The sequence below is a fragment of the Onychostruthus taczanowskii genome, unplaced genomic scaffold (genome assembly GCF_017590055.1).
Source record: "Onychostruthus taczanowskii isolate IOZ18803 unplaced genomic scaffold, ASM1759005v1 scaffold7, whole genome shotgun sequence".
NCBI lineage: Eukaryota > Metazoa > Chordata > Aves > Passeriformes > Passeridae > Onychostruthus > Onychostruthus taczanowskii.
This window is the reverse complement of record NW_024504786.1, coordinates 7,153,962-7,173,119: the sequence shown is the minus strand read 5'-3', so window position 1 is coordinate 7,173,119 and position 19,158 is coordinate 7,153,962. Positions and strand designations below refer to the sequence as shown.

Sequence of the window (19,158 nt, the reverse complement as noted above, 5' to 3'; positions counted from 1 at the left end):
AAACCAACCGCCAGAGCGCGCGCAGGGTGTTTAAAAATGCCAGGGGGCGGGGAGTGCGCAGGCGCAGTGCGGCGATGCGGCGGCGTTGCCATGGCAGCGGGGGCGCCGTCGGTGCCGCTGGGCCGGGCCGGGCCGGGCCGGGCCGGAACGGAACGGAAAGGGCTGTGGCGGGGCGAACAACGAACGGACACCTCCAGTCCCGCTGGAGCGCCGCGCCGGCCTCGGCCTTCCCCAGCCGGGGCCCGGGACTGTGAGTCCCTACAGAGCCGCCGCCGCCGCCAGCCCCGCGTCCACGTGCCCGCCCCGCCCCTCCCGGGACCCGGAAGCACTTTCCCTCCTCGGGGACAGCGCGGCGGCAGCGGTGCCACAGTCACAGCCCCGGTCACAGTCCCGGCCTCGGCCCCGCCGCTCCCCGCCCGCCCTTCGGCCGCCCCAGGCCGCCGCCCCGCCGCCGCTGTCCTGCTGCTGCAACGCCGCCGCCTCCTTCTCCTCATGAAGCCCGTCGTTGTCTTCGTCCTCGGCGGGCCCGGGGCGGGCAAGGGGACGCAGTGCGCTCGTATCGTGGAGGTGAGGTGGAGGGGCTGCGGGACTGCGCGGCCTGGCGACCCGCGGCGCCCCGGCCGCGGGGGGCCCTGGGAGTTGTAGGATCCCCGAGTGGGGTCCGGGTCGCCTGGGGGTCGTGTCCCGCTCTGCTCGGTGGCGGGACCCCCATCTGCCTTTCGGTCTAGTCTCTTGTCGAGTCTCCGTCTATTCATCTCTCTTTCGAGGCGATACATAAAAATAACTGACCCACGTCTCCCCTATAGTGGGTGAAGTGGTGGGGCAGCCCTCACTCCAGCCCCTCCGTTCCCCTTCCACCCCTGTCAGGCCGCCCAGCCTTTTCCCTTCTCCCTGAGCCCCGCGGGATCACACTCTGCTGGTGGGTCCGCCTGCTCCGGCGCCCACCCTGGGTTTTTGCATCCACTCTGGAGACACCCGCTGGCGTTCTGGAGGCTCTCCGGTTCGGCCGGGAGCGGGGGTCGCGGGCCGTGCCCGGGCGGGGCAGGCGTTCCGGGCGGTGCCGCCCTGCCAGGCCGGTCCCGCGGCCCATCCCGGGCGGGTGGCTCCCTACGCCTCTGCACGGCCACGTCGGTGGCTGCGGGGCTGCCACGCGGATGCCCAGGCCCGGGAGAGGAGGTGAGGTGTCTGATAGCCATCGGCAATACGTGCACTTGGAATGGATCAAGGTCCGTGTCTCCTGAGGCCTGTCCCATAAATGTTACAGCTGGCAGGGCCGATATTGCGGGGTGTTGGCTTTTTTACCCGGTGCCAGTAAGTTGTGGAAGTAATATGTTAAAAATAGAATGATTTTTTTTTTTTCTGTGACACAACAGAAGTTAAAGGATATCCTGATCCCGTAGATTGCTCATCTTGTTCCTTCTTTTTAAAGAGACTAAGACTGACAGTATAATTTGACTAAACTTTCAGTTATATTTCAGATTTTCAGTTTTCCAAATACATTTTTTCCAGCCTTTTGGGACAACATATATCTAAGAAAGAATGGTGGATGATACATGGTGTAGTACTGTCCTTTTAAACACCAAAAACCGCAGGGATAATTACAGTGTATCCAGGTGGATAATTATGGAAGTACTTAAGGATGAACGCTTCCAAACATATGTGTATGTTGGATTTGAAACAGCTCTTTTATCTTTTTTTTTCCTTTTTTTTTTTTTTTTTTTTTAATGAGCAGTTGTATATACTTTTCTTATTAAAAGCTGTATGGGATCAAAGCTTATGCATACCCACACTGAAAGATATGGCTAAGAACTGTGGTGATGCCCATGTTCCTGAATCTGTTGGTGGGAAAGAACCCCAAAACTCCTGGAACAGCCACGTTTTGTGTGTCCTGTTCTGCTGGTGCCCTGGGAGTGCTGTTACAGTTTATCCACACTGCTGCTACATCCCAGACCTTGGTGTTGTATAACTAAGTTAAGTGAACTTGGTCCAGACTAAAAAATGCCGTTATAACTTTAGTTCTGAAGGATTTAAACCTCAAATTACAGACTCGCGTTCAAACCAGCATATTCATTAAATTAAATTGTGGCATGGAAGGTTCACAGTGCTCATAAAGCTTTTTTGGTAAGGTCAAATTGAGCCCCTGGCACGTAGCAAACAAATGAGCTTAAACTATAGGGGAGCCTTGTAGGCTGTCATTAATGGCTTTCAGCAAACCATTAGTGTAGCCTCAGGGCTGGAGTACCTTGTGTGGCTGCTGGCCTGTGTTTTTGGAGGATAAATGCCTATAGCTGGATAGGCTTATATAATTGGATAAAGACCACTTTATTAGGAGGAGTTCAAATGAGCCATTGCTACTCAAATAGTATTTCCAGCTAGAAAGGAAAAAAAGAAAAACCTTGCTATGCAGTATTTATTTTCTTCTCTAAGCCTGAAAAGGGAAATCCAAATTCGAATAAATGCAAATTTGCTTTAATTCTGCTAATCCTGTTCACTACATGGAAAGAAGTTTATTGAAGTCAGTGAGCTGACAGTAGAAAGCAAAGGACAACCTTCCTGCTGGCTCAGACACCTCCACGAGAGTCACTGGCTGAACTGGGAGGCAGGAGGGTCTGAGGTAGTTTAAAGAACAGTTGGACTGATGCAAGTGGGCTGGAGAAAAAGGGCACATGAGCAGGGAAGTGTGGGTGAAACACAGCAGAGGTACTGGAGAGCAGCAGCTTTTGTAAGCACAAATCCTCGCCGTGGCCCCTGGCAGCCCCCAGAGAGCCCTGCTGCAGGCGAGTGAGCAGCCTGTGTGCAGTCAATGCTGCCTTTGGGTTGAAAGTGTATTTTTATTTGTGTTTTAAACCCTGTTGGCAGTTTGCCACAGAGAGAAGGGGGCTGTAGCTGAGTAATAATAAACCTCATTCATCCTTGTTGTAAATGGATGGAATAATATTAGTTTACATTTGGAATGAGTCTGACCCAGTATCTTACAGTAGAGCTGAAGGTTGTGCTGAACAAAAAGTCAGTATGAGCTATAAATATGTCTTGGTTGCTATTCATACTGGAGATTTGGGACAGAGCACATCACATGTGGAAGAAGTCTCATTTGGATGAGGTGAGCTCTTCTATGAATTTAGCATCAAACTACTTTTATTAAAAAACAAGGGTGTCTATGTTTTGTAAAGTAAATTATATACTTAATACCTGGGAACAATTTCTCAAAGAAGTTTTGTAATTTTTTTGCAGACTGTGCTTTACATTCCCAAAAAAGGGAGATGGGCATCCCATGTTGTAGCTGAAATATGTATTTGTTAAATACTAGTGTAAATCATATGTGTGTGCTGGAATCCCTGAATGTGGAGAAGGCATATATTCATGCCAAATTTGGAAACAAAATGAGAAATTATTTGAGGGAAGAAGACCTAATAACACGTGGAAATGGGTATTGACACAATGTAAGAAAGGGAACAGTGGGTAAGTGATTAGGATTCTTTATCTCCACAGATAAGGTTGGATGAGACAGCTGAACCAGACTGGTTTTCTCCGATACGGAGGGAAGACTCGACTCCTGTGTGTTCCACAGACACAGAATTGTCAGGGAAATGCAAATGCAGCAGAACTGCTGCTGTTCTGGAGCAGTTCCTCCTATTTAGAGAGGGATGAAGCAGAATGCCCTCTTAAGTTCTTATCCTCTCCCTTCCAGCTCTGCAGATTAACTCCTGAAACCTTCCACAGCTTTGTTAGGTGGAGCTTGCCATCATCTGGGACTGTTGCGTAGCTGTCGCGTGAGGCAGAGTATTTGAGCTATAGTTGAATGATGTCATTTGAATGCAGGTTCTTGCAATAACCTTCATGCTTTCCACAGTGTATCTTCTGTGACTGTGAGATAATGAAATGTGCTTTATTGCTGACTTCTGAACTTTGCGTATAAAATCGTTATGGTAAAGTCAAGGAAAAAAATGCATTCAGCAAATCTGCACAAAATATGCTTTCTTGTGCTTAAGTTTTAATTCCTTATAACCTCTGCCTGAGATGTAAAGCTCTTTAGTTGGTGGGAAGAATAACAACCAAATCATTTGTCTTTACTCCAAGCAAGATTTGAGTTGTACTTTTTTGTCTGTTTGTTTTGGCAAGGTGATCTGTAGAGATTTGGGCTATGCAAGGCATTGCTCTCTGTGTACCTAAAATATAATTCACCTCCACCACAGCCCTATCCTGTATGTTTGTGGTTAAATCTAAAATTAATTCTACAAAGTGGGATGCTGAGCCTTCTCTTTTTATAAGAGCATAAGTTGATATCCAAATGGAAGAAGCTGTTAAGTTGCTTTGGGATATATGATAAGGAGATTTCCTAGGGTGGAGGAAACAATGCAGAGAAGTATTCATTGTATCAGAAATGCTCCTGTGAAAGTAGCAGAGGATTTAGGTTTTGCTGTCATGTGTTAATTGTCTTCTAGAAGTCTGCTGAGATACAGTGTTAACTTCCTTCAAATAAAAACAGGCTTTAAATTGTTTGCTTTAAACTCAGCTTATGAAATCTCTTTAATGAATGTCATGTATTAGTATTCTACTTAGCCTTAAGTTCTCATAGTTGATTTTTAGAACAGAAATTTGTATTTCTGAATTTTTTTTTTTTTTTAAAAACATGGTCAGTGTTTAAATCTACCCCCTGAAGATTTATCCCTGAACATTTCCATTTTGCAGAACACTTGGCATTAAATTTTGGGCTTTCCTGAACATACTGGGTGCTTTGTATTGAGTCAGTGCTCCTGAAGCACCTGGGTGCTCTGTTTGCCCCCCTCTCCCTTGGAGGCACTGACAGTGGGATCTTCATTGTGTGTTTTGGTTTGTTAATGTGGGGTAGTGTTTGTTTTTGTTTCCCAGAGACAAGAACATATTTCAAACGAAGAAAATTTCTTCAATTTTTAAAATTGGAATAAGCAGACAGAAGGTCTATTATACAAGGTCTATAGTCTGTAGCCCAAAGATTTAATTCCATGTGCTGGTAGGACAGAAAAGCTTTCTAGTTTAAAAAAACCCAAAGGCAGCATAAGAACTGCTTTGCACAGTTTTGTTTTTATTTTAACTAGTTCTTGAATGGTTTATGTAGCAAATTTTAGTTGTTTATTAAGGTTGCCCAAGATATGACAGGTCAGAACTAGGGCAATAAACGTTTGTATTTTATTTGTTTAAATCTTAAGCCCTGTGGCTTTCATTTTCAAACTAACAATGATAAGCCAAGATAGGAGTCAAGGTCAAAGCAGTAATTTGTGTTTCTCTTGCTTCTTGGCTTCTGCTGTCTTAAGGAAGTCTCAAGCTGTGTGTTTAGTGGGGAGATTTGTTGCAGGACCACCAGGGCTGAATCAGAAATAAACCCCGTGCCCCTCGGAAGGGGCTGTGGAAGGATTCCCAGCGTCAACTGCTGCACACCCCTGATCCTTCCTGACACCTCCGATCCTTCCTGACACCTCCGATCCTTCCTGACTGCCCGAGATTGCTGGGCAGGCTCCGCCTGCTTCCAGCCTGATGTGACTCATGGATTTCCATTTCTATGCATCTGTTTGTTGTATTTACTGAAAACAAAGAGTGTTCTGTCTGCAGAGTGAAAGTTGCAAATCCCGGCTGACAGAAGGAAGCTGGAAGGGCTGGAGAACAGGGGAGGGAAGGGCATCCCAGGGAGGCTGCAGTGGCGGGTTGGAGTTTGGAGATGTGGAGCTCACAGCTTGTGTGTCCCAGTTTGTCCTGCTGTGACTGACCAAACTGATCTGCTGTATCCACTGTTGCTGTGATGGCATTGATGGAAACTTGAGCTCGCCTTTCTATTTCACTGGGATATTTTTAAATTATTTTTATGCTTGCTTTTTTTTTTTTTTAAAGCAAAAGAGGAGAATGTCTTGAGTGGTGTTGAAGGCAGCACTTTTGCATTCACAGTTGATTTTTTAAGTTATATTTGGAGACCCAGACTTCAAAAAAAAGGTTTTAAAAATAGTGAGAAGTTGTGTAATAAATAGATGTGGTGCTCACACTACTCTTGCCAATTTTAGTCAAGGTGTTTGGGGCTCAAAATATTCTTTTGTTTTAGGTGTGAGAAACCCTCACCAAATGTCCTGAATTGGAGCAAATCATCACAGCATCAAGGGCTTGCACTACTTGTGTAGTAATGAGAACTTGTGTAATAGTAACTTACCAATTTAATCTTTTTTTCTGCTTCTAGATTACACCAGTCTGAAAGCATAGCAGAAACCATTATCTCTGAAATACATTTTAGAATAGTTAATTATATATATTTTTTTTTTCTTCTCTGTAATACCAACATCTCTCCAGATTTTAAGTGCTTGGCATCCAAGAATTTGGAAATTTTTTTTGACCTAATTTTTTTTTTCAAGTCATCCTTTCAGTCTGACATTACGTGCCTAGTAAGAGCTGGGGAAACTGTTTTTTTGGTTTTTTTTTTTGCAACCACAGTCCTGCTCCCTTTTTGATTGCGGAGGAGAACACAGGAGTGGCAGTGAATCACATTCTGGGGATTGCATCCAGACGTGCTTGGCACTGCTGGGAAGTGCTGCTGCCACAAGGCAGACCTTGTCCAGACCTGAGAGTGTTTGACCCATGTTTTGTGCTGTCACATCACAGTCTGTTCTGCGAGCCCTTGGTGCTGCGATGTTTTGCTGCAGTTCAGACGCTTGCTGAGGTTCCTATGACCTAAAATGAAAGAAAACTTTATGCCCTGAATGTCTTGATTAAAACTGGCAAGGGTAGCACGAGCTCCACACCTCTGAAGCCTTCTGTGTGTGGAGCAGCAGTCAAGCCATTCTCCCCCCTCGTTTGCATTGTTTAAACCCACGTGTTTTCTTTGGCTCTTGGCTCAGTACAGTTCACAAATAGATGTTTTGCCCCTGAAGGAGAGGTTTGTTTTTCTTATTGCCTGCTTAAGCCATTCTGAGGGTTAGTCTTGAATATAATTTATTATTATCTCAAACAAGTCTATTTGTACAAAAGCACTTTAAACACTTCCGGTTTTTGCTCTCCAGTTCAGCTGTTAAAAACTACTTTAGTTTGCTCTTGCAAAAGACAGAGAATTCAAAAAATTTTCTGACTCAATTTCGTTTTCACGCATGAAAAGGGAAATGCCAAGGAAAATTAAATGGTTTGGTAATCCTCTAAAACCTAAGGGATTATATTTTCCTCCTGTTTTCTTCTTTGTAGAAACCTGATGTTAAAAAAAATCATCATTCTATAACTTTAGCAAGAAGAACTACATGTTAATTTAGTGTTCAGCAGAGTAATGTTTCTTGCTTGTAAGGACCAATTTATTTTGGTTTATGGCTTCTGTAGGTTATAAATATTTAGATTTGCAATTAGTTAGGCATATCCAAATGCAATGTACATTAAAGCAAGAGTACAGTGAGCTTACAGAGGATGTCTGTGAAGCTTTTCCTTCACACTTACTTACAGCAAAATCTTGCTTCTGTTTTTTGCCAACTGTGTACAGTTTTGGAGATTTAAGTAATTATATCCCTTCTTAAATTATGACTATGGCAGAACTAACTTTCCATGCTTTTGTGGGTGAAATTGGAAAGCAACTGAAATGTTTTAAAGTCACTTAGTGGGTTGTGTAATATTTCTGTTGTACTTAGTTCAGTAGCCAAGTTTTTAAATCCAAAGTTCACAGCCTCACCAAGTGTGTAGTCACATTATTATGCCTCTCAGACACCTTGTTTGAAATTTGCTTTGGATGTTGCTGCAGCCAAACTGATAACCCTGAAGTTTTTTGCTGCTGCTTTTGTTTTGTATAAAAACTTTTAGATGAGGATGTATGTGTGTGCTGTTTTGGATATATACCTAGTTTAGATAATCACCTAATCAAAAGGTGTCTTTATTGCCTGTTTTGATAGACTTATATTTGGTCAAGGAGTATAGTGCACTTTGTTAGTTTTCTTGCAGTGTTAAATGAGCTGAGAAAATTATTATTTGTAACCATGCATTTCTCTTTGGTAGGAATCTATTTGTGTGCTTGCACTAGGTATCTATTAACAATGATAAATGCCTGAGAAACTCATGTCTAATAAATACTTCCATCAGTATTTTTCATAAGTGACTATTTTAGCTGCAGTTTGAGGTGAAGAGCAATGGTGTGTGCTGTTTTCCTGCACACTGCTATCACATTGATGGATCTGAATCTCATCTCTCTGCTCTCTCTGTTTACTCTGTGTGGTGTGAGAGAGGGTGGAACCAGTGTAGCTATTGACCTTCATCTACCACGTCATCCTTAGGAGAAGTCACTGCTTTTCCCCAAGGGCTGCTCTGCGTGGTCATCCCAGGGAAGGAGTTAGCAGGGGCAGGAGGACTGTCTGTGCAGCTGCTGTGTTATAGGTGATTTCACCAAGGTAGGGGAGGAAGCTGGTGCCAGAACCACAATATCAACATAGGGATTTCTGTGCTTGGGACATTACTCCAGCTCCAAAGGACCTGCAATCAGCCTATGTGTTTTCTTTAAGTAGGTAAACAAAATTCTTGTCTTGTTTCCATAACATAACAAAATTGCTTTTGAAAATTGTACAGAAATACCTGACCAAAGCCCTGTTGAGCATTTTACCCAAGGATGTCCAGTTCTGGGCCCCTCGCCTCAAAAAGACATTGAGGTGCTGGAGTGTGTCCAGAGAAGGGTGATGGAGCTGGTGAAGGGCTGGAGAGTGAGTCCTGTGAGCAGCAGCTGAGGGAGCTGGGGGGTTTTAGCCTGAAGAAAAGGAGGCTTAGGGGAAACCTTGTCATTCACAACGCCCTGAAAGGCGTTTGTACTAACGTAAGAGTCAGCCAGCAACAGGGCAAGAGGAAATGGCCTCAAGGTGCAGCAGGGGAGGTTCAGGTTGGACATCTGGAAGAATTCTCTCACTGACATGGTTGTCAGACACTGGAGCAGGCTGCACAGGGAGGTGGGGGAGTCACCATTCATAGAAGCATTCAAGAATCGACTGCATGTGGAACATAAAGCTTTGGTTTAGTTGTCACTATGGTGTTTGGTCACGGGCTGGACTTGATGATTTTGGAGGTCTTTTCCATCCTTAATTACTGATTTTTACTGTGTGTGTTGTGTGCAGTGTGCTGTACTGTCGGATTGCACACTGAACATGGAGCAGATCCATTGCTAGCAAGATGCTATTCCCTGGGTTTTCCTGTTGCAATGCAAGGATAAACAGGGCTGGCACTGCTGACTGATGTTGGGTTTGCACAAGTGCTCTGACTGAAGGGAGCCTGTGTTTGCTTTGCCTGTTGCAGAAATACGGCTACACTCACCTTTCTGCCGGTGACCTTCTCCGGGACGAGCGGAAACGGCCGGGCTCCCAGTATGGAGAACTCATTGAGAACTACATTAAGGAGGGGGAGATCGTGCCAGTTGAAATAACAATCAGCTTGCTGAAGAGGGTAAGGAAAAGGTTATTTCCTTGCAGGGTCACTCCTGCAGAGTAGGCAACAAAGCAGTGGCTGTGTTCTGCAGAGCTGCTTTTCCTCCAGTGTGAGCGGTATGAATGGGCAGACACGGAGCTGCTCCTCTCAGCAATCACTTGTGTTTCTTTCTGACTGCTGGAGAGCTGATGGCCTCTCATACCTGGGGATCTATGAAAATGGGTTATTTTTATTTTCCTTTACTTTTTAGTAGCTCTAGGAAAAGCAGTGAAACTATATTTCTTATTTCCCTGCACTAGTTTTTGGGACCTCTTGGTCCATTAATTCATATCTGATTGGAGGTCAGAGGCCTTAAAGGCACTAAGATTTGTAAGTATTGTCAAAATAGATAGTCAGGTGAAGGAGAAGAGCACCTACTGTTGTTCTTGTAAAAGGAAAAGCTTCAGCCTCTATTGGATGTCCATGAAAACAATGGGAGTATCTATTTTAAGTTTAAAAAGGCTGCTGTTCATGGCACTAAATTTATCTGGAGCTTTTCCCTTCAAATTAACTTTAGATCAGGGATGTTCTGATGTCTTATTGTGTAAAAACACTTCCCAGTATCTTGTAGAAAATAAGCTTTAAAGCTGGGATTTATTATGAGATTTGTTTGTTATGAGTTTTTTAAGCTTTGTGAAATAATTAATTCAATTTGAACAATAGTTGTGTTGGTGCATCGGTGAATTAACCAGCACAGACTGAAAGTGAAACAAAAGCACATTTTGTAAATCTGCAATAATCCTAAAATAAATGCTTCTCAACTTACCATGTCAACATCTTGGGGGTAAATTAATAAGTAGCTAAATCAGCATATGTGCAGAAGATTGTGAATTGAATTATCTTTTATCAGGCTATGGATCAAACAATGGCTGCCAATTCCCAGAAGAACAAGTTTTTGATTGATGGATTTCCCAGGAATGAAGATAATCTTCAAGGCTGGACTAAGACTATGGATGGAAAAGCGGATGTTTCCTTTGTTCTCTTTTTTGATTGTGACAATGAGGTAATGAAGTGTGTAATTCTGCAACTTCCTTTCTTGCAATATTGTGGGAATCATTCAAGAAGAACAATTAAACTCTGACAGGGAGAATGGACTAATGTAAGAGTAGAAGGAAAACTTGGCCTGGGTGTTTGAAGGATTTTTTGGCAACTTGTTTTAGCAGATGAAAAGTTGCCTGTTTATTGAAATAGACAGCTAATGACAATTGGTATAATCATATGTGAATAAATTATATTGAGGAAGTACTCCAGGCAATTGCATTCTTAAAGAAAACTTATCAAAACTTTAAATAAATTTTACAAAATCATTTGGTTACTTTTCAGAAAATATTACTCTGTTTAATCTTAGTAAATTTTTGTTTAGTCCAAAATTAACTTGGTGCAATGTTTGCTTTAATTCTGAAGTAGCAATCTTTATTTTCATAGTTATGAGCTGTGCTATAGGATAGTCAGTTACCAACATTTTATTCAGCAAGTCATTAAATTACAAGGGCATTTTGACAGTGATGCATTATATTCATTTAACAAGTGCCGTGATGTGCTGTCTTTTTAATTTGTCAGTGCCCTTGAACATAAAAACTGTTATGAGTATCCCATCACCTTAAGCTGACTTATTTCCTGTTACCCCCTTTCCCCAACTTGCTGAGATTTTGGTCTTTTTTTTTTTTTAACTTATTTGCAATCATTTTGTAACCTTAAAGAGCATGTGAGGGATTATTATTTTTCTGTTAAAACCTTAAATAAGACTAAATTAATTTTTTCACTTGGTGGGGCTTTAATTTTGTGATTCTGATTTTTTTACTAGATCTAAAAATACACAGTGCTTAAATGATCTATACTGTGATTGTACCGTGTAGGAAAAATAATTTTTAACCCTTGTCCTCTTGCATGAGTAGGATAAAAGTATTCATGGAGTGTACATGTGTCAGCTTTGCTTATTTAACTAAAGGTTTAAAAAACTTACTTCATTGGGACACTCCTAGCTATGGTTAGTTCTTAATTTTTTACTTAGATTTTGAAGTCTTCATTATAACAATGTCAGGTAAGAAGAACATTTTAATTGACAGTAGTATTGCCAGTTTGCCTTACAAAATTCTTGAGAGAACATACAGTGACTTTCCTTTAGTGCAGACATATATTAATAGTCCCATTTGACATGCTGCTTTTCAGAAAGCCTGAACACATCCTTGAAAATCAGGTAATTTTCTTTTTTTATGTCTCAAGTTGGGGATTCAGTCAAATCACAGAGCTTAATGCTGCTTTTACTTCCTCTGACCTCAATCCCATTTTCATAAACGGGATTGTAAACCATCATCCTTCTCTAGAAGACACTAACTTCCCGTGTGACTTCTGGCTACATCCACCAGATCTGGGCTGTATTTTGTGTGCCAGGCCAATTTAGATTTCCAGGATTTTTGTTAGTTCCTGCTCTCAGGGTGGCAGCTAGTGTTCCTGGCTGCAGTCATCCTTCTGATGTTTTTTTGTAGATATGTATCGGCCGCTGTCTCGAAAGAGGCAAGAGCAGTGGTAGGAGCGATGACAACCGGGAGAGCCTGGAGAAGAGGTACTGTCTTCAGAGCTTTTCTGTTCCCGTCTCTTTATGTTTTTCTATGTAATGTGTTTTTTTAATTCTTGTGCTCTCTCTTAGAATTCATACATATCTGCAGTCTACTAAGCCTATCATAGATTTGTATGAAAGAATGGGAAAAGTCAGAAAAGTGGATGCCTCTAAATCTGTTGATGAAGTAAGTATATATGCCAAAATATGGGGATGACAGGCTGGCAGGGTGCATATTTCTGGCATTCTTCTGAGATGTGTGTGTGTGATTAGCCTGCTAATTAAGCACTGATGTTGTTACTCAGGGATGTTGTGGATCTCTTGATTTGGCTCTTGAAGGACCGAGTAAGATGAGAATAACTTGAGGAAATTGATCTGTTCTGCTTGAGTGTGAGCTGGACTAAACACATTTCCAGTGTTTTTGTGTTTAACAGGGTCTTGCCTTTTACATTTTCATGAGCTTTTGCTCTTCTTAAGTAGTGTTGCTCTTCTGTTTGCTTCCCAAAATTGATGCCCATTTGAATGTTAAAGAATAACTGTGAATGTTCTAAAAAAACCCTATATATTTTTGAAAGTACTGTCAAATACTGTTTAAGTTTGTTTAACTTGGAGTAACTGTTTGATGAATACTTAATAAAATTCTTATTTGTCTTTTTAGGTTTTTGAAAAAGTTGTACAAATTTTCGACAAAGAAGGCTAATTCCCAGCTTGAAACTCCATTTAAACTTGTGCTTGAATCTTGCTTGAATAGCTGCTACTGCAGTCCACTCTTTGTAATTATTTTAAAAGATTTTTTATTTTTTTTCACATATCTAATGATGATTGGTAAAACAGTTGATTAGAAATGGATCTGTTTTTTAAATAGGAACTCATTTCTTGTGGTGATAGTATACAAGTTTCAGGGTTCTCCATTAGTGCAGGTTCAGTTACTCCCATGGCAGAATCACAGTTAATACATCTTTCTGAAGAAACTGTTTATTCTGTCACAGTTCTGTGCCTGTCATAGGCAGTCCTTCTTCCTTATTGCTGTGCACCTATTTTCTTTTTAAAGATCAACTGAACAGCATTAATCAATGAAGGGCCCATATACCTTGGGTATTTTTGGATGCTTGGACCAATTTTAGCAGGTTTTTTTCTTTCTTTTTTTTTTTTTTAATTCTAAGTATAAGTTTGCCCAAAATTCCCTTATATCCGCAGACCTGAATTCTCTAAGTCAAGCTACAGTTAGTGTGAGAATCCGTTTTAGCAGTTGTCAAGAAATTATTAAATATGCTTTTCAGGAACAGACATACAAAGTACTTTATGGAAAGTGGTGCTTCCTTATGACTCTGGATGTAAACTGTCTTGCAAGTTCTTGGTTGACATGGCCCTGGATTTTCCTTGTTTTCATTCAATCAAAAGATTAAGTCAGTTTAGTATTTCAATACTCAAATTATAGTTATGTTCTTAACTACAGCATAGTCTTCACAAGATGGCAAAGTTCTTAAAAAGTGTACAATAAGCAAAATCTTCTGACAGTTCTGTCTTTTGTAACAAGTGGAAAGGTTTTGCTTTATTATTATTGAAATACTGTGTTACCAAATGCTTTAAAGTTTGTTACCTGGGGAAATATTTTTATGGTTAAACTAGTGAATATGTTTCCCTAAAAATGTGTCATTTTAATAGCTGTTTGTTTGAGAAGTTTGTAAGTTATTGCACTTTCGTTACAATGTGGTCAGCTGTGGCGAAGATAATTGCAGAAAAAAGTTTAATTCCCTGAAACAGAGTCCTGCTTCCCCATGTTCTCTTGAATTAGCCAAGTGCAGTCAGCAGGAGGAGCTGGGGTGAGCAGGGAACTGGCTGAAACAACCTGGTTGAAATGTTTGCACAGATGTGGTGCAATTTTGTCTTTTGTTTAAGCTTTTCTGTCCCCTATATAGTATGCATAGGTCTGGGGGGGGGCCCAACCGTGCATTCCTTTTGTGCCCTAAGCTTCCACTGATGGCATGAAGATGAGAGTGTTAACTGATTTTAGTGCTGGAGTGGTTGTTCCTACGTTAACTGATGCTCTAATTGGTTTGTGACATGCTAATTACACAGCATTGCAATTTGGAAATCTTGACGCTCAGCTTTTCTTTAGTCATGACTTTCTCTGTTTAGGAGAAGGTTTAAATTAAGCTTAGTTTTTAATTAGAATCAGATGTGTTGGTCCTCATCTTGCAGTCAGATTTGTATTTTCAGGAATTCTCATCTTGCTGAGGTTGTTGAGGCTCCTGGAAGGGGAAGAGATGGATGGAGAACTGCAGTAGCTTTTCCAGTCTGGTAGGAGTTCAGGCAGTGGACTGGCCACAAATAGCTGTTTACTACTGCAGAATATATGGACCATGACTGCTTTTGTGAGTGTGAGAGGCCAATGCTCTCACTTTATGAATTTCTCAGTAAAAAAAATAAAACCTGGAATTTAACTCTTCCTGTATAAGTATGCTGACATGAATAGGATTCAGCAAAACTGCGTGTTAGAATCAAGGTTTTTCAAAAAAATACTTCAGACTGGGTTCTTTAATCCAATTAGAGGGATTTCATTAACTTACTTCTAGGTTAGTGGTTTTTACCAGTAACCAAGTTCTCTTCAGAATTTTCTCTCATCATATACTTTTCTGTGTATTTAAGTGCTGAAACAAAAAAGCAACCTCTGAAGCAAATTTTAGAAAAACACCCAACAATGTTTTGGCAGTATTGAATTGGGAGTGGATTGTAATGTGTCTGTGTAAGGACTAGATTTTATTTATTGAAGATGCCATTAAATGTGTTATCACTTCTTTCAAGATGGACTTATGATTGAAATAAAAATGAAAGGCAATGTGCGAATGTGCTGTGTCCATTTAGCAGCAAAACTGTATAAAGAATTTGAAGAGATCAAATAAACTTTGTTCTGTGGCTTAATGAGTGCTTGCCTTACAGTTATCTGTCACAAGGAATATTTTCCATATATATCCATCTGTATAAAGTAAGTATTTATTAGAGTTAAGTTCTTCATGTGTCTGCATTCACAGGCATGTGTATAAAAGTTCAGTTTTCACCATCAAAACTGAAGTCTTGACAGTCCTTTTAAAGCACAGGAGAAGATCAAAGCCTGTGGCCTTGATACCTTTCCTTGATTATACAGGTTTATCAAATGACTGTATTCATATAGTTGTGCAGTGATAATTCATTTGGCACATGTGTGAAAGAAAAACGACTTGGAGTGGTGTAGGAAACACAAACCTATTGTGCACCTGCTGTTGGAGACATTTTTGGCCTGGATTTCTCATGATTCCTTGCTCAATCAGCAGCTGATCCCCTGACTGCCATTCTGCTGGCTCTGCAGCACATGTGTACGTGCTACACTCCAGGCTGTTCTGAAAGGAGATTTGCACAGCATAATATTCTCTAGAAATGAAACTGAGAGGCTGCCAGGCTCATTTAAAATAACCCATTTTATGTAAAGGTCTGTTACAAAATAGATTATTTTGTCATGTGTAGCTTCCCATTAAACAACTTGTTGAACTTAAAATCATAGAATCATTTGGTTGGAAAAGCCCTCTAAGTTAGATCATCCCTTCCAACTTGAAACTTTACACTGGAAAGATTTTCAGAGCTGGTCTGAAAGGGGTGGGGAAAAGCAGGGGATTTTTCAGCAGTGCTAGATACCTTTCTGCTGGTAAATCTGCAGAGACTAAACTTCTGCTGAAAACCTCACCCTGAAGCTGTAGCATCTCCTCAGGGACGGACTGAAAGGGTCAAAGCTGCCCATTGGATTTGCACCTTTCAGACAGAGATTTTAAGTTAAGTTTCCCACCTTGAGAGAGGAACAACCAGAGAAGACCATAAACATGCACTTAAGGATTGCCTCAGTATAAGATATCCCCCACTAGGAACAATTTGTCCTTAATAAGAAGAAATGGCTCATGAGGGAGTTCTTGAGGAAAATCCTGTGTCTTGCAGCAGTGGGGACATGTGTGTGCTGCTGCCCTGGCTGAGCTGGGGAGAAGGGGAGAGTTAAATGGAAAAACCACTCTGTTCAGGCCGGAGCTGCCAGCTGTCGTTACCAGTTGGCAGTTTCTGGCTGCCAGCATTTAGGAAAGTTGCAGCTTAGGGGATTACTTTCCTCCTCTGGTGTGAGCTTCAGGAGCAGTTCAGTCCCTGTTGTGGCACAGATGTCTCTGAAGGCTACGACCTGTGACAGCTCTGCTGGCCTTCTGCTCTGGGGGACAACAGTTGGCTCCTTGGCACAAGCAGGTTATTTCTTCAAGCCGTGGTGCAGCAGGATTTGGAGACCCAGGGCTGTGCTCTTGCCACAGTCCAAACACAGTTTAATGAAAACTGCAAGGCATTGTGAAGAGGATTTGCCTGATCAGGTAACAAAGGAGACAAAACATTAGATAATATAAAAATATTAATACGTGGTTTCATATAGCAGCAGCGTGCACACTCTTATGATCTGCAGACCTTTATAAGCCTTCCAGTGGAGACAGAGGAGCATGGAAGAATTTAATCTTGCATCTCTGCTATTTTTCATGGATTGCTTAATTTAGGATGGTGGATTTCAGCCTGTGTATTTGTAGAGTATTTCTGTTGGTAACAATAGGTGTCTTTATTGAGTCTTCTAATCTCCTCAGCTGAGGTATGCTCTATCCTCTTTACTTTCTGCCTTTTAATGCCTTTTCCTTACCTTTCTGAATTGCAGATGCTCTTTGGGATAGTGAAGGGTGTACTTTTGCCAATCTCTATGTGCTTGCTAAAGAAAACCTTTAAACCTTCCTCTGGAGCAATCTGAACCTGTTTCTGACACAAACTTGGTACATAAGGCGTTACAAAACCAACATAAAGCACATTAGTTTTTTTGGGTTTTTTTTCCCCAGTTACAGGCAATCTCTGTGTAGTACCTCTGCTCTTTTCTCCTATGTGAGTCATATCAGCTGTGTCTGCTTTGCTTCAGCACGGTTCTTAGCAGCAGCTGCATGAGCAAACCTCCTCAGTCACTAGATGTTAAACCAGCAGTGATGAGTTGTGCGTCAATGGAGGCAAGTGAGATGGTTAAAGAGGGGAGAGAAGATGCTTAGAGAAGCTCAGTCAATTCTGCTTCACTTGTAATACTTCAGCTTTAGATAAATACCTGTTCTACAGGACAGCAGTGCTTGTGGGGTCCTGCTATTTCATGATTGTGCTGTTTAGAAACTAATGCAAAAGCACTCCCTGCCTACAAGTTTCTCATCTCCCCTTGCTGAGTCTGCCACCTTTAATGCCAGGGGTTGTGCAGACACGATTTTTTCTTCAGGATAACGCTGCAGAAACTAAACTGGGCAGCATGAAAGCAACATAAGCCTTGCATGTGAAGTGAGAGATGCACAGTGTATTTCACTGTGGGCAGCTGTGCCAGGCATTTTCATTATCCTGTCTTATAACTGTGTTCAGACAGCAAAGCAGAAATTTTCTCTTCCCCCTCAAATGTTTGGCAGAAAGCTTGCTTTTGTCTAAAATGCTTCTTAAGCACTGTGTGAACCCTTCAGTCCTAAACCAAATTTTGAGTTGTGCTTTTTCTATCCAGTTTGAGTTGTGCTTTTTCTATCCAATTTACAAATAGGAGGGTTTGGTTTAGTTTCTTGTAATAACTGCTGCAGCGAGAAAACTCTTGGAAAATACAAGGCACCATCCCAAAAGATATTATCTGCTTTACTCTGGAGGGCTTTTTAGCACAATGCTGTTTCTGTGTGGTAAGAAATGGCACAGATTGCTGTGTGATGACCAAAGTGTGATGGGCTGGGTATGGTATGTGAAAATGGTGTCTTGGACAACTTCTATTTAGTGCCAAGAGGTATAAAAAGAGATTTGGGGGATAGAATTAGATCAAGTCTTAGGATTAAAGCTTAATCTGTGGTGGAGGTCTTCAGGACTATCAGGATCTGTGAGGGTGTGTGGAGGATGTAATATCTGGTGGTCCTCTCTCCTGACTGAGCAGAGGGCAGCTCTGTAGGTTTCTGTTCAGGGCATTACTACTGTTGTCTTCTTACACCAGAACCAGCCTACGGTCACCAAGTCTGCTGAGGTTTGTAGTACATTTAACTCAAATACCTCTGTTCTGTATGAATACCCTCTCCAGCTTCATTTGGATGTGATGGAAATCATCAGGGAGAGGGAGGACTGGCACTGCTGCTCCACCTCATGTTCCACACACAACTTTTTATGAGAGAGAGATACTTTCTGGGAGCTGCAGTGGCTTCCTTACTTCTATTTTCCCTTCCAGACCACGCATGCTGGATGCACAGGAGTTCCCAAGGCATAGCAGTATCTCCATACCCCAAGAGGGGAGGTGGTAGCTGGGCAGTGGAAGAAGCCCTTTGGGCAGAGAAGACAACAGCATGAAACATCCTGGGTGCATTTTCCAAATTAAATCATACTCAGGAACCACTCTTTTTTTGCTGGGTAATCAAAATGTCTGTGGAAAAGAAACAGGGATGATTTCACCATGTTCTTTCTAATTTAAAATTTTCTGTGGAAAGAAAGTGCATTTGACCACTTCCTTGCAACAGCAAGCACAGGGGTTTAAGTGCTGTTCCTGAAGCAAGCATTGCTTTTGGCTTACTATGTGTGACTCCTTGTGAAGCTTCCCTGGGCTCTTGGATCCTGCTCTTGCCAGCGAGAGCAGATTGCTTCCAGCAATAAACATCCCACAAAATTATGTATGTTCTTTAAGAAAAGTACCAAGATTTTCTGCTAATTGCAAAAATACATAATGGATGCTTTCAGCATCTGTTATTTATTCTCTAACCAGCTTTCATCCAAAAGTAACCTTTAAACAAACACTAAGTTTGAGAAGTGTAACTGTTTCAATGTGTCACACATTTCTACTCCCTCCAGTTTAATGATGTTTGAAACGTGTGCTTAGAGTTGACTCCTAGTAAGAGGCAGAAGTTGTTTATATCTCTAGCTCGGAGACGTCCACAACATGGAGAAGGTGGTGCTTGGTGCCAGAGATGATGGATGTCTCTGTGCTCTTTTTGCTCTTTTTTTGGAAGCCAAAGCCCAGCAGAGGATTTTGCTCACACGACAGTTGCTTCGATGCACCACAAGGAGGGGTGCAAGGCTCGCGGAGAGCAGGATGCAGCTTGGCAGTGACATTCATGGGGATGCACGGTATATTGAAAGACCTGATT

At 41.8% G+C, this 19,158-nt stretch overlaps 1 protein-coding gene across 1 annotated transcript; it reads left to right on the top strand.

Annotated features, from left to right (window-relative positions):
- Positions 1-87: 87 nt before the first annotated feature.
- CMPK1 (cytidine/uridine monophosphate kinase 1) lies at positions 88-14,908 on the top strand. The gene is made up of 6 exons (XM_041421568.1): positions 88-567; positions 9,262-9,408; positions 10,280-10,432; positions 11,916-11,992; positions 12,077-12,173; positions 12,645-14,908. Exons 1-6 carry the CDS (start codon positions 91-93, stop codon positions 12,684-12,686), a joined length of 993 nt encoding a protein of 330 aa, XP_041277502.1. The 5' UTR covers positions 88-90; the 3' UTR covers positions 12,687-14,908.
- The last annotated feature ends 4,250 nt before the right edge of the window (positions 14,909-19,158 follow it).